The sequence below is a fragment of the Amia ocellicauda genome, chromosome 7, assembly GCF_036373705.1.
Source record: "Amia ocellicauda isolate fAmiCal2 chromosome 7, fAmiCal2.hap1, whole genome shotgun sequence".
Lineage (NCBI taxonomy): Eukaryota > Metazoa > Chordata > Actinopteri > Amiiformes > Amiidae > Amia > Amia ocellicauda.
In genome coordinates, this window is record NC_089856.1 from 44993156 (window position 1) to 45014745 (window position 21590).

Below are 21590 nucleotides of genomic sequence, written 5' to 3' on the forward strand. Positions count from 1 at the left end.
GATATAGAAAAACAGACATTCAAATACCAGGAGCACAAAGAGGAGTGTTATCATTCATTCTTGTGGCAAACGCAAATTAATTGACCCAAGAAGAAACGTAGTAGCAGTTCACAATTTTAACCGCAAGCAACTGTATTGGCCGAGGTACAGTCCAGGCACAATGAAGAGGAACTACAACACAGTACATGCCTGGTCACGCTTGCGGGTCTTGTGGAGCTGTCCGGGGTCCTGAAACGCACCTGTAGTGAACTGCCGAGAACAGCAGCCGTGTGGAAAGCATAACCCAGGTAACACACAACATTGCCACAACGTTGTGGGAAACATTGTAGCAACATTGTGTTAGCAGGGAAAACACCAGTTTTTAATTCCCCCGACGAAGTCCATTTACCAAATTGTTCAAATTCTATCGAAAGCAACGCCACAGCCAAATCATATAAATGTTTATATAAAAAAGATAATATGTACGGGGTAAGATTTTGGGGATCCAAAATTATAGTGTTATTGAAGACTACTTAATTGTTTATTAACTGTTTATTGCCTCGTGTTGGAGGTATTGTTTTAATGCATGTTGGAATTAAGATTTTATGGTATTAAGCATTTTATGGTGTTGGACTGGCAAACACTGTATGACTACCTCTGAAACTTATTTTAATAAAAAAAATTACTGAAACTGGCATTGTACTGATGGAAAAATACTCCCCTTGAAACCCCCAATTAAAAGGATTTGTGAGGCTCGTTTATCTTGCACTTATCTCTAAATGTTAGTCTGGAGTATTACAATTGTACATACAATAGTAATGTGGTATAATGTAATACAATGAATATAACCTGACATAAGACTGTGAAAATAAGTCCATGTGCATCCTTATCCTTGCAATAAAGCCCTGCTATGTAGAGTGATCATCAACCCACTGCATAGTGCGCTCGACTGACTCGTCTTAATGCGAGGCTGTCATGGCTCTCTGCTGCCCTCTATTGGTGTGTTATAGCAAGTGGGTGTAGCAAGTGCGATCGTGCGTGAAAAGCTAACGTGGGCGCCCTCCACTGGCTTCCGTGAGGAGCACATCGGTCTGAATGAAAGCTCATTCATTGTTATTGAAAAATAATGATCATCCTCGACTTTGCAGTTTTAAAATCAAACTTGCGGGACTGTGGGGATATCATGATGTACCAGATAAATATTTACAAGGCATGTTTACCACAGTAGACCATAGTTTATTAATGAGTGCATTAAAGCACAGTGAAAGACTTTGGATGCACAAATTGGGCCTTAGACCCCCAACAATTTATTTTCCCCAGATTTTTGTATTTTTGTTCTTCTGTCTTTCATGAAGCGTTGACTGACTGTATCTGACTCTATCAAGCAAATTTTCTGAAGCAATGCTCCATCTCGGTGCTGCTGACAGTATGGCGTATAGCTCTCTCTTACTCTCTAATCCTGGGGTGTACTGTTCACAAAGACCATGGTGACGAATACCACTGGCATTGAAATTAAATAAAACCATAGGAAACTACTGTAAAAATATGCAAACATCCTGTGGTAAATGTACGAGATTAAAATTGCATTAAGGCATTTATATGGAAGTAAAGAAAGGTTTTTCCATTATCATTTCTGTGTAAGTTTGCGAGAGATCAAAGACCATACACAACTGCCTCTCAAGAACAGAACCCTTTCTTCAGTCTGAGCAATGTAAACAACTTTAATTATTTTAATCATTATCGCCATGAACAGAAAAAACAATGTAATACAAGATACATCCCCAAGATGTTTTAAAGCACAATAAAATAAAGCAATGTGCATCAATGTTTTCTAAGCACTTATAAAAACTGAACAAATGTCATTCAAAACCAAATCAATTGATTAAGTGTGCCAATGCAGTTTGCAAAAAGAAAACAGTCCCATTACATTATTTATAACTATATATATATATAATCTATTTAGGGTTCTCCTTTATGTAGAGAATAAGGCATACCATTGTAACTCCATAGGGTTCTGTGAATTAATAGACTTACGTATTAAGCACCTCTTTCCAACAAGGCATTACTGTAAGTGTGGCACAATCACGCCTTGAGTAAAAACAAGAGAGAGCTCCCAATTTCTACATTTGTATGGATCACACAATTTCCCTTCCATGTTTCTAATATAATCCCTGCCTGTGCAAGCTGATAAAGGCATCCCTTTTCGGGGTCACCGGTCTTTAAGAAGCGTGTTGATAAAAAGACAAATTTTGTGATGTCATACACACCACTTATGTGTACATATCGTTATGTGGTGAAAAGGGTTTTATTTTGTGCAGCTTCAGTGCATAATTCTGGGTTTTGTCCTTAATACCAGAAGTACATTCTGGCGATCACACAACCAAGATATAGGAGCGGAGCCAAGGAGGTGCATGCCGGGCAAAGGGGTCCCTGAGATTCTGACGTGTGTAAACATGTCGACCGGCATTGACAAAGTGGTGTGTTTGCATGGGGTGGGTGCGGGTGTTTGTGTCTGTGTCACACATCTCTCTCTCTCTCTCTCTCTCTCTCTCTCTCTCTCTCTCTCTCTCTCTCTCTCTCTCTCTCTCTCTCTCTCTCTCTCTCTCTCTCTCTCTCTCTCTCTCTCTCTCTCTCTCTCTCTCTCTCTCTCTCTCTCTCTCTCAGTATAAACTGATGTGTGGCTTCTGCTTTAGGCCCATTGTCTAGGATTCTTGAGGGTAGAAGTAGGCATAGGGACTCAACCACTTCACATCATGATCCCTGGGAAAGAGAAAGCACAATCAAGAGTCCATATTAAAAACAGGCTTCTGCCCAGACACAGCACAATGATGTAGTTATCCATGTATTCCCCCTGGTACCCATGTGAATCTCTCTTGTAATCTACCACTTCACACAACTTTGACACCCAAATGTGTTTTTGGCTGGGATAGCAGTGTTTATAGTGTAGACTGAATTGAGTAAATGATTATTGGACACTGACACTGTATTGTATTTTTATGACCTGTGGGTGTGTTTGTGATATTTTATTCAGAACGAGGGGGGAGAGCCCACCGGCTAAACTTCTGTCCTTTTCTCCTCTGGAATTCGGCCTCATCGACCGTCCACACCGCACCTTTCCCTCCCTCCACACGCACAAAACACTTGTGCAGGCTCAGGTTGTGACGGACTGCATTCTGGAGAGAGAGAGGGAGGGAAAGAGGGAGAGAGAGAGGTATGGTGTAACTCTTGCTAATATCCTTCATTTATATGTATATAACCGGAGTTGAGTTGCACGGCAAATCTCTGGTCGAGTCCGGTACCTTCCATGTTGCGGTGTTGTGTCGAAAGTAGAAGAACATCCTCATGAACCAGTGGTAGATCTCGTTGAGAGTCAGCTGCTTGTCTGGGGACTCCAGTATCGCCTGGCCAACAAGAGACAACAGAGATGAGACAGGTCTACAGTGTGCCGTAGCAGTTGCTCATGCACAGTCCAACACACTGCTGTCCTGCAACTTTATTTTTTGAGAAAGGCAAAAACAACATAATTATGCACATTACAGTAACACTGCAGTGCATGCAATTACTGATTACACATTGTCATCAACATGTGCACACAATAATAATAATAATAATAATAATAATAATAATAACAACAACACTAATATTCTGATAACATATTATACATTTTAAAGAGCAAAGGTTTACTTTAAGAGGGGTTCCTGTCTCTGTCCACAGCATGGGAAAGTGACAAGCATTTTTTAAATTGTACATTTGGGGTATTATTCCATTCATTATTGTTTTTTTTTAGCACAAACAAAGTTGTAACTCCTCAGGAACTTTCCTCAGAGATCTGGCTGATCTCCACCGGTGAACGAGGACTCAAAGTGCAGACGACTCACCCATCGGATCAGAGAGGCGTAGGTGTAAGGCGGTCTGACATTGGTGTATTTGTAATATTCGATGCTGGGAACGATCTCTGTGAAACACAAGCAATCGCTGATCATAAATACAGGTCGCATACAAGGACAGGAGAGAAATAAATCGGCATCCGCTTCGCAAACAGAGTCTTTGTGACTCTGAATGACAGTTGCAGTGATATTGTGTTCAATGCAGATTATAATGTACTATTACAATGGCATGAACTGTAATAAACACAGAACTATAAGGGGGAAAATGAAAGCTGTAAAAGTCATAGGACAATGATAAGCTTGTACAGTAATTATATTTCTCAATCTTAAGCAACATCCTGGACTCTAGTTTTACAGTGGTTTCCTATGGGTTAAACAGGCCTTCTCTGTGCTTTATTGCACTTTACTGAATCAACCCTCATCTACCACATTAAACTTGGCTTAGAAATATGTATCATGGTGTATCTTGGTATTCCCCATGTCACGTGCAGTAAAGCACAGGGAAGGCATGTTGAACCCACAGGAATCCATGGTAAAACTATGGTCAACACGTGCATCCGATTTCCCAGGGTGCACCTGCAGAAGGGGCAGGACTGGAGAACACTGGCAAAGTGCCATGGGGTGGCTGTTTCTGAAAGGCAACGGTCAGCATTTCACCTGGCAGGAGGTGGGAGGTGGGCATATGCCAGTAGCTCTGCCTGATCAACTCAGCGGGGTCTTTGGAACTGGCTGGGCTGCCCTCCAGCCCTCTCTGCTGGGGGAGGGTCAAGCCATAGCTGTGGGCACCCTCTGCCACCTCCAGGGCTTTCTGAAAGAGAGGCACGGAAAAACAGAACGTCACTTTCCAAAGTGCGCCACGCAGAAGGTGCTCCAATCTGCCATTGGTGACGGAGGCCAGGAGGCAGGGTACTCACCGAGCCAGACGATCGCTGGTCAGCGCTTTGGAGGTGAATCTGCATGGCTATTAGTCTCTGTTTCTCCATGGACAGCTGGGAAGAGAAGAACAGGCCCTTTGTATTAGCAGGCCCACTTTGGTGAGGGTTGGATTGCAGCCACATTGTTAGATGGGAGGTACAGAAATGTTACGTTTTTTCAGATAGCCATTTATGGCTAGAGAGAGAGAGTCTGTGCTGTTATATTATTCCAAAGAGGCAACGATGACTGTTGTAAATAAGTAAATAAATAAATCAATAATATGTATAATTTTAAGGAGTAGCAATCTGTCAAGTAAACCTTCAGCAGGTGCAAACCCAGTGGTAAACTGCAGTGCCGTGTTGGACTGAAGTTTAGGCCAGAAAGCTCAGTTTGGTATTGTATTAATGGTGAGACCGGTTAGGCTCCACTGGTCAAAACAAGCATTTCATGGTTTTCCAGCAGTAGCGCCAGTTAGCCCCCCCCACCGTGATCCAGAATCGGCCCCTTAATTGTGTGTCACCACCAGATATTCACTAACCTGGTTTTCCATCTGCAGGACCATCTCTCTCTGCACCCGGCACTGCGCCATGCTCCTCTCCCCCGGGCTGTGCTCGCTGTGCAGGTGGCTGGAGTCGAAGCAAAGGAGGGTGGAGATCATTAGACTGGCATGGGTTTGTGCCACCTACTGGAATACTGGAGAGCAGGGCCAGCCAAGGCCAGCTCAACAGATCCCCTCTTAAATCACCACTCCTAATTCACAAGGATATTTAATCACTTCAGCGTTCAGTTGGTTCAGTCCATTCCATCAGAGCAATGGTGAGGAGTCCTTTGTTCAAGATGGCTACCTTGTGTTGCACCTCAAGTGCCACTTACTAAATTGTTGTGAGCAGGTGAGGTGCTGTATAGAGACCTACAGAACCTGTGGGACTGCCTGCAACCCTCAGGGACCAGGGTTCCTCAGCACAGACAGAGACACTGGCCGGTCCTCCTTTAGTTTGTTCTAGAGTTTGTATTCATTTTGTATTTAAGAATAAGCTATAAAGATTGACAAATCACATTATTATAGAATCATCCTTCACTTAAATCAATCTTGACAACAACAAAAATGAACAGTAACATTGCAGACCGTACATTTGTAAATCGGTTAAGCATTTTTAGAAGGACATTCCCAAACGCACTCCCAGAATCCTACTATATATCATAGTCATGGATATTTGGATTACTTTAAAATGCAGCTCACTTCCCCTCGGATCAGAAATTAGGTCAAGGCACAGCAAATAATGACCGGAGTGAGTCATTGGCACATGGGACATGATACATCCAACATGTGTATTGTGGAAACGGGCTCCCATTACAACGCTGACGTGGGTTTTCAGTTCCCCTTCCTAAAAACTACAGCAGCAGCAAAAACATTAACTCTATCACTATCACAGCACGAGGGGCTTTTCTCTTTGCCGAATTCATGTGATTCCTCACCTCAGAAAGCGAGGGAATTCCTCGAACACCTCCTCGCAGCCTGGCCATTTGCACAGACCTTTGGCAAACAGGACGCTGGACGTCTCCAGTCCGGGAGGCACGGGACTGTGGAAGAGAGAGGGCAGGAGAGAGACGGCTCTGAATGTGAATATAGAGACACTGCAACGGATCAAGTAGCTATGGTCAGGTCTGCAGTGTGTGTTTGTGTGTGTGCAGAGGATGCCACTCTTAATAGACCTGGTACAGAAGATCCAACTGTCATTCCCAACTGTCAATCCCAACTGTCATTGTCAACTGTCACTGTCAACTGTCATTCCCAACTATAGTTCTCAACTGTCATTCCCAGCTGCACAGTGTGCCAAGTGGCGTGAGTGCTGGTTATGAACAGACAGTGACAAGAAGCCATAGATGGGACTCTGGTCATTTATTCGGGCTTGTGACCGAAACACAGAAAATGGCTAACTCTCAACTCTCCAGCTCAGAGACTGACATTATCCACTCAATCTCCTTGTCTGAGATTCAGCAGTATGGATTCACCTTATTGCACTTTTAAGCTTGATTCTGAAAGAATAAGAGACACCGAAGTAATTCTGTTTTGGTGATGTGTATATATACAGCTCTGGGACAAATGAAGAGACCACTGCAAATGTGTCTTAAATCAGCATCTCTACATGTATGGCAGCCACTCCATTCCATTCATATTTTTATTTGGATTTTGGGAGAAATGTTGTCAGTAGTTTATAGAATAAAACAAAAATGTTCATTTTACCCAAACACATACCTATAAATAGTAAAACCAGAGAAACTGATAATTTTGCAGTGGTCTCCAGAGCTGTATAGGTGGAGAGTATACTTGGACCTACCTGTTGTTCCTGCTGGAGTGGGCAGAGCTGTGTTTCACAGGAGGGTTGGGTTTCCGGGGCTGAGGGGAGGAGCTTGTGTGCTGGGGGGAGGGGCTCCCCTGCTGGGGGGAAGGCACCCCGAGGCTCCCATTGGTCTCCACTTTGCACACGGGCGCGTGGTCAGTGCCGGGGGTGGGGTTAATGTCAGACCAAGATGACGCAAGACTGGAGAGGCTCGACAGAGCTGGAGGGAGAGATGGCAAGCTGTGAGCGACACATTCGAAGCTGCAGAGTCTTTATTTTCCCCCTCATAATACTACCAAGTTCCCCCAGCTGTGATCACATCCATCAGGGGGAGCCAATCAGATCACTGGCAACTGATGATCAGATCCAAGCCCTACTCACCGTGGTGGCCACCTCTCCGCAGGACCGAAGGTCTGTGCTGAGCAAACTGCAGTGGATTCATGGACACGAGCTGCAGGAGATGCTTCCCCACTTCATCGGTGGCATACTGGAGACACAAGAGCAGCAACAACTTAGACCCTCTGAGATCTGAGAGCCCTGTTCATCCCTGCTCTTCCCTGGCATCGGCGTGTTGTTGTGCTTGGTTTCCAGCAGAGGGGGCTGTTTCTATCAGATCGGCCTCATCAGGGGGTGAAGTTCATTATGGAGGAGGCAGATTCAGGCACAGAGCACTCAAGAGAGGCTTCGCTCACCTATGGGTTGTGGCAGAGAAAAGCTCTGTCTCTCCTCTTTTGCCTGTCATGTTTGTTTTTTCCTTTCTCCTATGGAGGAGCACTGTGCCCAGCCTGCTAGTTATTGTTTTCCTGTTTGAATCGGACGCTTTTTAAATGCTGAAATGTGAGAAGCAGGGGGTATGAGCACAAGCACAGTGATTCCTGACCAACAGTCAAGGGAGAGTTGTCAAAACGCAGCTGTCAGCTGACAGGATAAAACAATGCAATACCTTCCTCAATATATGCGTATATATATATATATATATATATATATACAATGAAAGACAAATGCCCTCAATGGAACATTATGGCTTAAATGAAATGCTTAATCTAAGTTCTTTCCTGTAAACTGTGCATTAACGGGATTTTGAATGTGATTGATTAGACTATTTCAGGAGGTTTGATTTGATTATTTAATGTGGAAGATGGTGTGTGATCATGTTTATATTTAAATAAATGATAGTTGTGTTATTCATATCAGTATGTAATTGATATTATTAAAGTCTTTCATTATTTTATCAATGGGATCAATACATTTTGAAAGATATGTGAAGTCTGTGCCTTCATTAGAATCTGAACTAATATGTATTGACATGACTGGGTAAGATATAATGTTTATTGTATTGTGGTGTGTCTATTGAATGTTTTGGAAGAGCCTGTTCCAATTTACCCTTGCTTACACCTAAAATAATTAATGGTTATCTGATGGAATGGAATGATTATTGAGAGATGGTGAGTTGGGCTTCTTAATTGCATTTTAAAGACACCTGTCATGGTAATTGCAATGGCTACTTATGAAGACACAGAAGTGTCGAAAGCATTGTTTGTCATTTGTTAATAAAACAGAACTTTGTTTCAAATATAATAAATTAGTCTTGTCCAATACCTTGACAGTGAGAGTGCGGCTAAAGAAACTATTTTTTCATAAATTATATATAAAGTTCCATAGTTGTGGGCGTTCTTGGCGTTTTTTTTTATTAACTCATGGCTGCTTCTTAGAAAACCTTTATTCGGGCCAGTGCATTACAATGTTTTCATGTGCCTGGTCGTCAGTCAATGTCAGTCAATAACTTCAACCTGATATTTACGTAGCATGATAAGAACAGACTACATACAGAGTAAGTACAACTTTTACACCAATGATTTTCTTTTGATCTGCCAAGTTTTTCTGCACTTCTGTACTCAGGCACGTCTTCTCTCCGTGCTTCTCTTTCATCCTGCACTTGCAAGTGTCTTTTTCTGTCCCACCCCCTGCCCCCCCAGGGTCTCTCCCCCTTATGATCGTTATCTCAACAAGAGAACTTCCTGTGTCAAAAAAAGATTAATTTATTTTTAGATTGGTAGAAGTAAACCCCAAACATAGCCAGCTGACGAGACCTCTGCTTACGTGACAAGATAAAACTGTGAAATTACACCTCAATTCGAACTCCAACCAGAACACAGAGTCCTGGGCCAAAGATCAAAACCGGCGCTTTCATTCATTCCAGTCCTGGCTTCTGAAAATGAGCTGAGCTGGTGTGCGGGTCTGTAGTCTGCTAATCAGAGTGGGTGAATGTTTTGATTTGGTCCAGCCCAGTCTCCTGTAGACCCACAAGCCTTTGCTGTACCGAATTACAGCACCAGAGAGAGATGTACCTGTTGGAGCAGGATGGCTTGAAACTGTGCTGGGCTGATGAAGGGCGATCTCTGTCCAAACATGAGTGGGAAAGCCACCTGTGGAACAACAAGTGTCTCAGTTATGACCTGGGAGAGAAAGAGGGGGGAAGCAGGTCGAGCAAGCAAAGAGATGGCTTCTCACCAAGCTCTATGGAAGACATGCTTTCATCATCGAAAATACATTGTTCAGGAAGTATCTGAGAGACTCTTTGAGATAGAAAACAAAAGTGATCTGGAAAATTACTGAGAGTGTCTGCTTTACTGAGCATCAACTGAGATTCTGTTGATGGGCTCACTATTTCAAAAGTAAATAAGAAGCCCCCACCGCTTTCTGGCCTTGCAAACATTCTAAAAAATAACGGACATAAGAAAATGTACAAAAGAGAGGAGACATTTTAATGGTTTCATAACTATGATAACTTAACAATCCCAGAATCACGTCCTGGCTCTTTCAACAACACAGTATCCAGGGAGTGTCTCCTGCTTTCAAATGCAACTTTCCATCTGCAACCCCCCCCACCCTGGATCCTTGTGTCCCTGGCAATCTTAAAAAGGGTGGGGCATGGTGGACACCTTTTCTGATTCTCTGATAACTCAATATACTGTGTAAATAATAATACTTATAATAATAATAAAGCTCTTTGTTGTCTGCATATAATCCCCTACAGATCTGGAATTAGTCAGCTGGTGCCTGAGAGAGGAATGGAGGGGGACACAGCCTACCTGTTTGGAGCTGGACTGGGCTGGGTGCTGGGCGGAGGTGCGGCTGGCAGTCTGTGGCGGGGTCCCGGACGGTGCTCTCTCTGTCATCTGCTGGCGCCCCCTACCGGCTCCTGGGCCTCCCTGCGGTTCGCTCTCACTGCCTGGCATCCCTGCTGAATTAAGAATGATGAAAATAAATAAATATATAAATACACCGCTGCAGTGCACGGCTATGCTCTGTCTGAACTGACTGACACACAGGGAAGCTCCGGTCCCCTCTACAGTGTTTGCCACACAGCGTGTAAATGCTTTCAGCTAAACGTGTCACAGGATGGACTGACTCATGCGCAGGGAGGAGTGGAGATGGCAAGATAGAAAAGTGTAAAAGTGTTCAATAACAGGGTGTTGTGTCAAGGTGGAAAGAAAAAAAAAAAAGACCACAACAGCCCTAAAAGCATGAAGAGATCACGATGAGAAGCAGCGGAGAAGATGGGTCTTAAAACTCTCATTACAAAGCATCTGGAGTTTCCTTGTGGTCCCAACAGAGGCTGTGGGGATTCTCGTACACCAGCCGGACATGTCATGCCTTTAACAGTGTTCTGATTTCGCGCACAGGAAAGACAACAGACTGAGGGCATTTGTCTTTCTGCCCGGGCTTGTGCAACTTTCAAGAACAAACACAAACTCTGGGTCAAATTGTGCACCTCCAGTGTCAAGCCTCCCTGCGGAGCAGAACAGGAGGGGGCTCTGATTGGGAGACACTACTCCAATCATTGGCCATGTTCACTTTGATTGCCTTCCTCAACACAAAAACAGCAGCACTCTCCCCTGCAAGGTCTGTATCCTGTCTCCTTTATGTTTTAGACAACAATTAGATACTGGAGTGAGTGATGGTGCAGGCAAAAGCTCCACAGCACCATATGGCCCTCCCCGTGCTGCAGGCTCTCTCCTCTCCTCAGGCACTGTCCTCTAAGAGCTGTGGGTGAGTGTGAACCTGTGTGTGTGTGTATGCGTGTGTGTGTGTGCTGATCACATTTCTCGCACAAAACCACAGGGGCTAGCCTAGCTTCCTGCCCAGACCCTGCAACACCCAAACCGCTAAGACCAGGTGCTTGAGCAGCCTGACCGCAAGCCTAGTCTGCTCTTTCCAAGAAGGGGGAGGGTAAGGGTGGCAGAGGGGGGGTTCAGAGAGTCCTGCATGTAATAAGATGCAGAGATTTGCCCTCAGGCGACAGGGGTAGCCAATGTTGTTGTTTTGTTTCTGTGTTCTGCTGCTTGTTTCTTTCTTTCAAGTGCCATGTCGAAGCAGTCACCCCCGACACACAGATGCATACGTGAAGCGAGGAGCCCACAGACATCTGCGGTCGGACACAGGTGCATTCCAGAGCCTCGTGGCGATGTGTTTAGACAAACACGGGAACACGCAAGACACACAGCTGCAGTGCACACTGTGCTGAGGAGAGGCGAGGCAGACAGGTGCTGAGAAAAAATATATAACTCTGGGGGGAGACAGGGTGCATGTGTGGGGGGTGGGGGGGGTGGGGGGGAAGTGGAGTCTGGGGTAGTCAGCTGCAGAAGCTGCGAAAAGATGAGAGGGTTTGCAAAACGTTCAGTTGCTCCGAAGAGCCTGTTTTGTGATGTTTTGCATACACCAAACACGCAAGACACCCGGGTGGTAGTCAAATAAACTGAGAACAAGCGCATAACCCTGCTCCCCCCCACCCCACCCTGCAACTATGATAAAGAGTTTCCAACAACACTGTTAAAGTACAAAACCAGAAAGAAGAAAGGTTAGGCCAAGACCCAAAGACACAGAAATCATAACAAAACCCAAAGCCCTACCTATCTCCAGTAATGGCGCGCACATAACTTCAATCAAATATCGCCCAAGGTCTCCCCTAGAGTCATTGCACCTCACAAGTCACAGCCAATTCACACATTCCCTCTCTGGCCACATTGCTAATACAAGCTACTTTTAACGTTTACCCTAGCAAATTTACCATAGAATTGTTGCTCCCTTCAGCATGGCGATTTTATAGTCGTTTTATGGTAGTTTCCTCTGGGTTCAACTGGGTTCACTTTCAGACTTTGAAAGACATGTAAACAAAGATTTAACCCTTGCAGAGTTGAAAACTGTTAACAATTGCGCAGATGACAGTTAAGCCTGAGCAGCTGTCCCCAAGTCCTCCTAACGGTCTGAGAGGACTTCTGACACGGGAGGAATTGCTTGTTTGGCTTGCTATGAAATTTATCAACAAAGGAAAGAATACAGGTGACATTAAGCTATTAATAACTGCCCACAGCTAAACAAGCAATGGAAACGAATTCCTGACCAATGTTCTCGGCCTTCATATGCATCATTGCTAAATTAGGCTAACCAGTTGGGGAGGGCAGCACAGCAAGATGAACTGCTAGTGCCAAATGAAAGCAAGCAGTGCATGAAATATTGCAGAAGGGGATTTTTCTGGAAAACACAAATATCTGCACACTCCCTTTCACTGGGTCACTACCCACGAAGCCTGCGGCTGCATAGTACAGTACCCGAGAAACAAGAGGAATGCAAACCGCACAGTAACCAAGAATTCAGAAATGAACAAACAGGAAAGCAAACAGGTTGAAGATCGACTGCTTCCAGCTCTTGATAAATGTAAAGAGGCAGTCGCAGGAATTCCCCCCCAGCAAGATCTGTTTGTCTTGAAGACGCTCACTTCAAACAACCAACAGACAGAGAGACAGAGGGAGAGAGAGAGAGAGAGAGAGAGAGAGAGAGAGAGAGAGAGAGAGAGAAGAGGTTAAGAAAAAACACTTCTTTGGCACTGTGGTCACATTTCACTTTAGTTTCATTTTCAGCTCCTTTTCAGGTGCAATAAAATAGACTTTTGTTGATGTTGATGTTGTTGTACTTGTTGTTTTGCCTGTACAAATTCTGATTTTTGTGTCACTTCAAAGAGCTTTGGCAATACACTGCAAGGCTTACTTTGTTTAAAGGACACACACACTATGAAAAATAATTGGCTATCATTATGAAAGTGAGCTGTCTAGTCTTAGACATATAAGACATATAGCATGACATCCATTTGAAGGCTTACCTGCTGCAGGGTAGAAAAAATAAGTTAAACGCAGCGTAGTGAATGCTTTAAGTAAGACACCCTGCACAACATGTCCTTAATGATCTACTGTCACATCAGAAACCTTGAGTGTTTATGATTTCGTATTCATGGTTTATTGTTTCTTAATACTGACGAGTTTTTCAAATTGAGATTTAAATGATCTGCAGCCAACATTACTCTTGCAAACATGGCTAGAACCAACAAGGGAAAGTTTATTCCGACGGAGTAGGTTTGGACAAACAATGTGTGGTTCTTTGATATCCACCAGATAAATATGGTTTAAATAAGATATATACATGGTTTAAATACATATATATTAATATACCAGTGAATCAGTTTGGTTGTTTTCGACATGTCTGTGTGTGCAGCGCTCTGTGGCTATTGACTACAGTTTGTGCAGTGCGTCCTTTTCATGGCTGGACATTATTGATCAATGTGTGATTTTTCTCTGTGACTTAATTTAAAATTCGAACAGGGATTAATTAGGCTGATTACAGCTTTTAAGGCTGGAAAGGACAGCAAAAAGAAGCGATCTGTTTATCTCCATTAAATACCATTCTACAACATACATTGAAAAGGCATTTGGCTACTTGCCCTGGAGGTGCAAATGAGATAGTTTCCATTAGATTTATCGCATTGACATATTATTGACATTTGCGTCGCATGTCTGAGATGATCAGTAAGGTCAATGACTGCATGGCAGCTCTTTCGGACACTCTCCTGTCTGTGATACTGAAAAGGAAATGTCGCCAGGCTTGTGTTTCACGATCAGAGCGAAACAGAGAGATTGTGTCGTAACACACAGCTCCATGTCGCAAAGATGCCTGGGCAGTGGCTGGTTGTAACCAAACTGCACCGGGCACCGGGGAAGTAAAATAATAATAAAGCCAGCGGACGGAAAGGAGCGGTCGGAAAGGAGCTGAGGTGCAGATTATCAGCACAATTGCCACACACACATACACAAACAAACACACAAAAACTCCCTTCTCTCTTCTTAAAAGCTTCTTTCTCGTCTCCCGTTTTACCTCCCCCTCCAAACAGACACACACACACACAGATACAGATACACACACATATATAAAGACGCACATCACCCCATTACAGGAAACAGGAATTAAGAAAAGAACATTAAAAAAATGTACAGAAAAGATTGCGGTTTTCTTTTCTTTACTTTTTTTACAGCATCTTAACAGAAAAAAGGAAAAACAGCCCTTACCACCATCTTTTTTTAAGGTTTATCTTTAAAAAGTTAAAAAAAAAATTTAAATCTTGTTTTGATAAGAATGTTCTGGAAGCCAAAAGGGAGCACACTCCAGACTGATGGAGTTTTTGAACACAGATTTGTTTAAATCAAACCACAATTTTCTGTGTATGAAGTCTAATCACAGCAACGTTCGTTACAATGATTCAAATTATGATTAACGATCATTCATGTGTAGATTGTGACATGGATTTTTTAGTGTTTCTCAGAGTTGCTTTTAATAAAAGTTATTTGTACAACTGTTATTAAAACAGTAGGCATCACACATTGAGCCAGGGTTTGATAAAACACATTGAAACATCATATGGGACTGTAAGATGAATGTTGTAGTTCAGAAAGAGAATCTATTTTGGTAAAAGGGACGTAAACCAAGTACATGCACTATTTGGAGAGAAAAACATAAATGGCAACTTGTTTTGATTACCCTGAATTGTAGTTGCACATACTCCAATACTAGACAGTATTCATCATAGAAAAAACATTTGACTGAACTGGAGAAAATCAGAGACACTTTCTAAAGACCATTGAAGATCTTTTATCAAGCCTGAACGTGTTATTGACATATGACAGAGTCAATATTGAAAAGTGACTCATAACTCTTCCTTTTCCTACCAAAAATACAAAAACTATATTCAGCACTTAAGTCTTGATTAGTGGATATAATTATACATTATTCCGAAATCAGACCTAGATACAGACTCCCAATGGAAAACCTGCCACTCATGGTGTGTCAGTAGAAATATACTGCCTACAGGTTTTTTTTCTTTTTTGTAGAACACACTGTGCAGGTGCAGTTGACCTTATTATAGCGTTAACCCACTCCACAACACACACACACACACACTCACACACTATGGAGCGATCCGAAAATGGATACGGAACCACTTCAAACAGTGCCTGCTAGAAAGATTGACAGGGACCCTCCCCCCCCCCCACACACAAGCAAGTTCATGTGTGTGTATGTGCTGTTTAGGAGGCAACGAGGAAAAAGAAGAAAAAAAGTGGCTTGTTAAGCTTATCAAGTGGAGTGTTGTGGTTTTCTGGCAAGCGCTAAATGTCAAAAAACGTAACGTGGTACCAAGCCTCCGAGTTCCCTGTAAGAGAACAACATCCTTACCACTTTCTCTCTCTGTCTCTCTCTCTCTCTCTCGATTTATCTTTTTTCTGCTCACCAACAGCTGCCGAGATGCAAGTCAGAGATTTTTCTAAGGGTTAAAAAAATAAAATAATAGTAATAATAAATAATTTATATTTTTAATTCAACCCCTGCAAAATGGCATATCCTCTGGTTTCCAATATCTGGTTGAAATATTTTTTAAATGGACTTGCACTGAAAACATAATATTGCCTGTAAAAGGTAGAGGTTGGGTTGAGCTTCTGTTCGAGTCCTTGCTCAGGTATGTGTCTAAAAGTCTGTTTTGAAAGATCTCAGAATTATTTTAACAGATTTTGTTTGTTTTCATAGCAGATCATTTCATGTTTACTTCAGATGCCAGAGCATGCAATGCTATTCAATGATTTTAAAATAAAACATTTTAATAGATAGCTGGAAATATGGGGATCACCAAGATATTGGGATTGGAAAAATAAAATAAAAAAAGCACATCACATTATATCATGCCCCTTCCTTCAAATTATCTGATTGTGTTTGGAGAACTTTCATCCTATCGTGGTTAGAATTGTGTCCCACCCATGACTAAATAAGTCAAATGAATAAATAAATACATAAAAACAGTGCAGCAAACAAACACAATTCAATTGGTCGGTGTTAACTTTATTGCAATGTTGCCACAACATTCTTTGCTTAGCTGGGAGTCAATCGTGCACAAAGGGCCGATGACCCCTTTCTTCTTTGAGCTATACCAGTTTTTCAACAAACAAACAAAAAAAACATTGATAACACTAACCACTCTATTTCCTGATTCTAAGGATTTAATGTGGTTTGATTTGTACGTTCTGAAGCCCAACATTTAACGATGGGAAAGTGACCCAAGTGGTCTTGCACAGGTGCAGTCAACGCAGAGAGCCCATTGTGATGTCACTATCAGGAGAAAGCACACACCCCCCTCCCTGAAATACTTCTCTGTCCCTCTCCCTCTCCCCCTCTCTCACTGTACGCACTACGGAGTCGGGGTTAAAATGGGATGTGGTGGCTTGTCGAGAGTGACGTCGCATGGGCTCCATGCAGAGACAACTAGAAGCAACCGATTTAGAAGCCGTTTCAGATGCTGGCACTTGTATACTTCTTGCTTGATAGAAGTGGAACTTGGGAACACACTGACACCAAAGAAACGACACCTAGTCCTCTCACACTAATGAGAGAAAATACTGAAATACCAATCAGTTCCTTCTGATAATTACGCTCCCCCACCTTACTAATTGTTATGCTTTGGCTTGTTTTTTTTTTTTTTGGTATTGATTTTTTTTTTTTACAAAATGTTCCTATCATTGTGGGTTTGTTTACGATCGGACGCCACTACCACAGACTGGCTAACCATAAACCCGAGCCTGTGGCCAGCACTTGTTTCGGCTTTGGCTTTCATCCTGAAAACCCAAAACAAGACTTGATTCGTTACTCTGTCTAACCCACGCACCAGGCCCCTTCAGGAATGACTGATTAAAAAAAGAGAGAGAGATGAAACGCAAAAAACGCTTTCAGAAACGACTCATTAAATCATACTGGGAGTTGTCAGAATAGGGACGGTGGTTAATATATGTGCGGCAGTTGAGCAATATCGCAACTAAGATTCTCATCTGTTTTCAATACTATTTTCAAGTATTCCAGATCGTGTGATCTCCGTGCGATGGGCAAGGAGATGATTAAATTAAAGAACCCGTCATCATACATTTTTCTGTATTATTGTTTTAATATTGTATTTTAGGCGCGTGTTGAATGTTTTTTTTCGTCTCTGTCCCTCTTCAGTGTTTCAAACCCAGGCAAAACAAGTTACAATTTCACCTAAAAATAGGCCTTGGTTATTGCTGCGAATTTAAACATTATTTTTAATTGTTGTGGTATCAAAACAAGAGATTGCATCGCCCCCAACCGCTTAAACACACGCTGACAAGAAGTGATGATGAGATTATGATACGACGGAAAAATAACAATCAACAAAAATGTAATTGAATTCCAAAGCAGATAATATTAAGCCCATACGGTGGGTATGAGGTGTTTCCATTCATGTGGTTTGCACACAGACACAAATAAAGAAGAAGAGAGAAAGGGAAAAAAAGATGACAACACTTACTGGATCTCCCGCTCACAGGACAACTTCCAAACCTGTGATGTGAGCATTGAGCATTGAGAAAGGGAAAATAATGCCTTGTCAGCGCAACTGCAGTCTAGGTCCTTTGCAATGGGTGCCGTACCACAGCACGCTATTAGCAGGCAAGTAGGCGATTCACAACATGCTACAAGATAACAGTGTAGTTTGAGTTAGACAAGGTAGTTCTTAGTGTTTGTAAATGTATTCTATGATCTGAGGAAATTAAAACTACATCTTAAGCAAAAGCGATCCCACAACGTGAACGAAGACTTCGCCACCGACCGATTGTGACTCTATTAGTTTGTCATGAGTGAGGTTCTCACGACAACGATGGTGGATACCGTCTTCCATTAAATAAAGATGCATCTTACTTTCAGGGCCAGATTGAGAAAAAATGGGGATGCATGACTTCAAAAAAAATGAGAGTTCAATCTCGTCAACTGTCCTGTTTTCAGATATCTGCTCAGACAGGGCCTTTTTGTTTCTCTTTGTTTTATGTACACCTCTCTGCTGTCCCTCACTGGATTTCACCCACAAACCAGTTGTGCCCAAAATGTCGGTTACTACAGTAGTGCTGAGCAACTTACCAGTGTCGCAACGCTGAAGCTTCTTCCCCCTACAAATGCTACTTGAGTTGTGAGACTGGCCAAGAACCGGTGCAAATTCTATCAGTCACGTATGAGGCAGGCATTCAACTCGTCAGATCTGATATACACTTGCTCTTGCCTAGCTCTGAGTAAAAAAAGATCGGCAACGATTTTTGCTGACGGAACAACAAGAGCTGGCGATGTTAACCAAGCAGCGTCACTGGTAAAAACTGCAACAGACAGCAACACAGAAGCACACCCACAATAGGAGTCGAATGAATGAATCGAACGTGACAAGAAAGCTGGGCGCGACTGCAGAAAGGCAAGAGGTCACAGTGTGATTGGTTATCAATGTCTGGAATCTGAATTCCTCAGTTTGGCTCAGTTCTCTTTTTTGTCCTGATTTTAGCACACCTGTAATATCATGTTCATGAAACAATATCCAAACCAAGTGTCTATTAGAGTCAATCAAGTGCCTTTTTTCTATTTTTTTCTGGAAGTCATCAGCATAATTGCCTGCTTAGGGAATAACCCTACTAGATTGGAAAATGTGAGAGGTACGATGCCATTGTCAGACCTGAAACTCACAGAAATCACATAATGCCTTTTAAAAAAAAAAAGACGTACAGTGCGAAATTCACACGTGAACCGCCAAAAGAAAAGCCCGGCTAATCTTTGAAATCTGTTTTCGTGAACGACAGCATTGTTGATACCGAGAAAAATAAGGCAGCAGCACTTGGCAAAACAACAAATTAAAAAAAATAGAGCGAGAGAAAAAACGGACTGCTATGATGAATCACGCAACCCACAGTCTGCAAAATTGAAAAAGGGAAAAAAAAATCCTCATCGGCTAATTATTAGAAGCATATTTGCAATTTCGAGAAGGCGAAGCTGAATGGAGAAATCAGATGGTGTGGGTGCAATTATCAGCGCAGTCAAAATATTCAAGTCAGTAGCCTCTCTGAATTGGGAACTGTTTTAATTTGAAAGAGAAATAAAGAAAGGTTTAAAAACAAGTAGCTCAGATCTGTATTAGGATCCCCTGCTAAATTCTCCCACAGTTCAGATATTTGTCCCCAATGAAATATAGTACCTCAATAAAAGACAGGGAAGATATTAAATGTGAAGGCAAGCATTTCTGCATTACACCTGAATTACAAAACACTTATTTAATGTGTCTCTGAGCTAAGTTAGTCTCCAAGGGTCTACTGTAAGATGTACATTTTTGTCACAAAGGGACGATTGTTCTACTGCATTGGGACGATAATTGGAACTGACCTTCTTTCAAACGTGTGAGGTGAGGAAATACAGGGAAATGCCTCATTTTCCCACATCAGTTCATTCGTTTTTTCTTACAGTCGAAAGAGCTGTAGGCGTGGATTGTTGCTTGTATACACGCAAGGGGAAAAATTAGCATCTAACAGCTTGAAAAAACTTGGCGTGAATCCTCTGAACTTTCTATCTGTGTGTGCGTGTTTGTGTGTGTATGTGTGTATGTGTGTGGAACAAGTTGTACCCAAGATAGAAGTGATCATTGTTCAGGCAATGTTCAGGAAGAGGTTTTCTGTGTCTACATAATGAATGAATGCAGTTATTAACATGAATAACATAATTTTAACAGAACAGAATAACAGAACATAATTTTTTATGCAGAATATTGGTTAGAAGCACACCGTATGTTTTTTTTTCTTCCTCTTACTTGCTTTCTCTGGTTAAACATACATAAAGAATCTCCGTTCCTCAGAAGATGACATTTACACAAATGTCATCTCTTATCTGCGTTTGAGGGTTTCTTCAAAAGTCACAAGGCTGAGGGGGAGAAAATGTTTTCTTGCATGTTTTTTTTCTTCTCTATTTTCTTTTTGCAATTTGCAATGTGAAAGAGGAATTGGGTTGACTGGAAAAGATACATAGAAAGAAAGAAAGAAAGAAAGAAAGAAAGAAAGAAAGAAAGAAAGAAAGAAAGAAAGAAAGAAAGAAAGAAAGAAAAAAAAAAGAAAAATAACATTTCCAAAATCCTTACATCTATAAAAGGATTCCAAGAATTTCATAAGAGGGAAGTGATTTGTGATTAAATTAATAGTTTTGAAACAAGTGATCTGTATAATAATCATCTCCCTTTTGGGTCTGTTGTGTAAAATCTTAGCAGTTCTCTATCCTTTGATTGTATCACTCATTGCTCTGAGATTGCTGCATGCCATTCAAACAAATACTAATGAAGCTGACTTTGTCAGTGAATGCACAATGAAACCTGTGACTCTCTTTATTCTAGACCTGCACAATGTAGTCCCAGGATTAGGTTAAATAGTTAAAAATAATTCATTGGTAAGGTGGAGGGGGGAGGATTTATACATTTTAATTTTTTGGCATAACTTGACAGGTTATTCCAATTATACAATTAACAGCTACCCACTAATTTAAGGCTGTTTTTGCATTTAATTAGTTTTCCCTTTAAATATTTTTTCCTTCCTGTTTAACCAACCCTAACCAAGCCTAACCCTGTTTTCCTATTCTTCCCACAAACTACTGTTCAATAATCACAGATCTTTGCAGCCATTTTATATCTACATACATTCTTACAATGCCTACATTCCTATTCTGAAAACATTGCAACAGAAGAGAGGAGATATCGTGTGCAAGGTTATTCAACACAGATTTTTCCCGGTGTCACGTCAAGGTGAATTTAGACATTGTCAGTATACCGCAGTGAGTGGGATAAAAATGTAAGTCCATTTTGCCAGAACACAAATTTCAGATCCTCTCTTGAACTTATGTCACTACACTTGAGTCTAGTCTTTGTATCACTCTGACACTGTTCTCAGTGTTGCAACTCGTGCAGAGGGGAATCATGTGCTGTGAAACAGTGTTGTATTGTCACTCAATGCGGTCTCTGTGAATCATTAAACTATTAAGAGTGAAATCTGAGGTTTTAGACTCATTGTTTTTCAGATGTTTTATATAAAGATAACTATTTTAATTTCGCTTTTTGGCCAGCACCTTAGCTGTTGGCAGGGGCATAGGTTTTGTTTCAGAATTAGAATTGGGGGAGACATGTACTTTGAGTTGGGGGGGGATGCTGTCAATATTGGGGGAGACGCGTCCCCTACGCCTATGGAGCTGGGCATACATTATTGGGGGGACCCCAATAAACCCCCCGTAAACCTACGCCTAT

The 21590-nt window shown here is 42.0% G+C and overlaps 1 protein-coding gene across 1 annotated transcript in view; it reads right to left on the bottom strand.

Annotated features, from left to right (window-relative positions):
* Positions 1–1071: 1071 nt before the first annotated feature.
* The window catches only part of LOC136753615 (forkhead box protein P3), a 42332-nt gene continuing 21813 nt past the window's right edge, over positions 1072–21590 (bottom strand). Inside the window, exons 4-15 of the mRNA XM_066709883.1 lie at positions 10216–10367; positions 9472–9549; positions 7505–7610; positions 7121–7343; positions 6258–6362; positions 5320–5407; positions 4781–4855; positions 4524–4674; positions 3858–3934; positions 3279–3380; positions 3031–3152; positions 1072–2739 (exon numbers count right to left, since the gene is read on the bottom strand). Of these exons, the coding sequence (XP_066565980.1) occupies positions 2682–2739; positions 3031–3152; positions 3279–3380; positions 3858–3934; positions 4524–4674; positions 4781–4855; positions 5320–5407; positions 6258–6362; positions 7121–7343; positions 7505–7610; positions 9472–9549; positions 10216–10362 (1332 nt within the window). The 5' untranslated portion in view covers positions 10363–10367 and the 3' untranslated portion in view covers positions 1072–2681. The remainder of the gene's footprint in view (positions 2740–3030; positions 3153–3278; positions 3381–3857; positions 3935–4523; positions 4675–4780; positions 4856–5319; positions 5408–6257; positions 6363–7120; positions 7344–7504; positions 7611–9471; positions 9550–10215; positions 10368–21590) is intronic.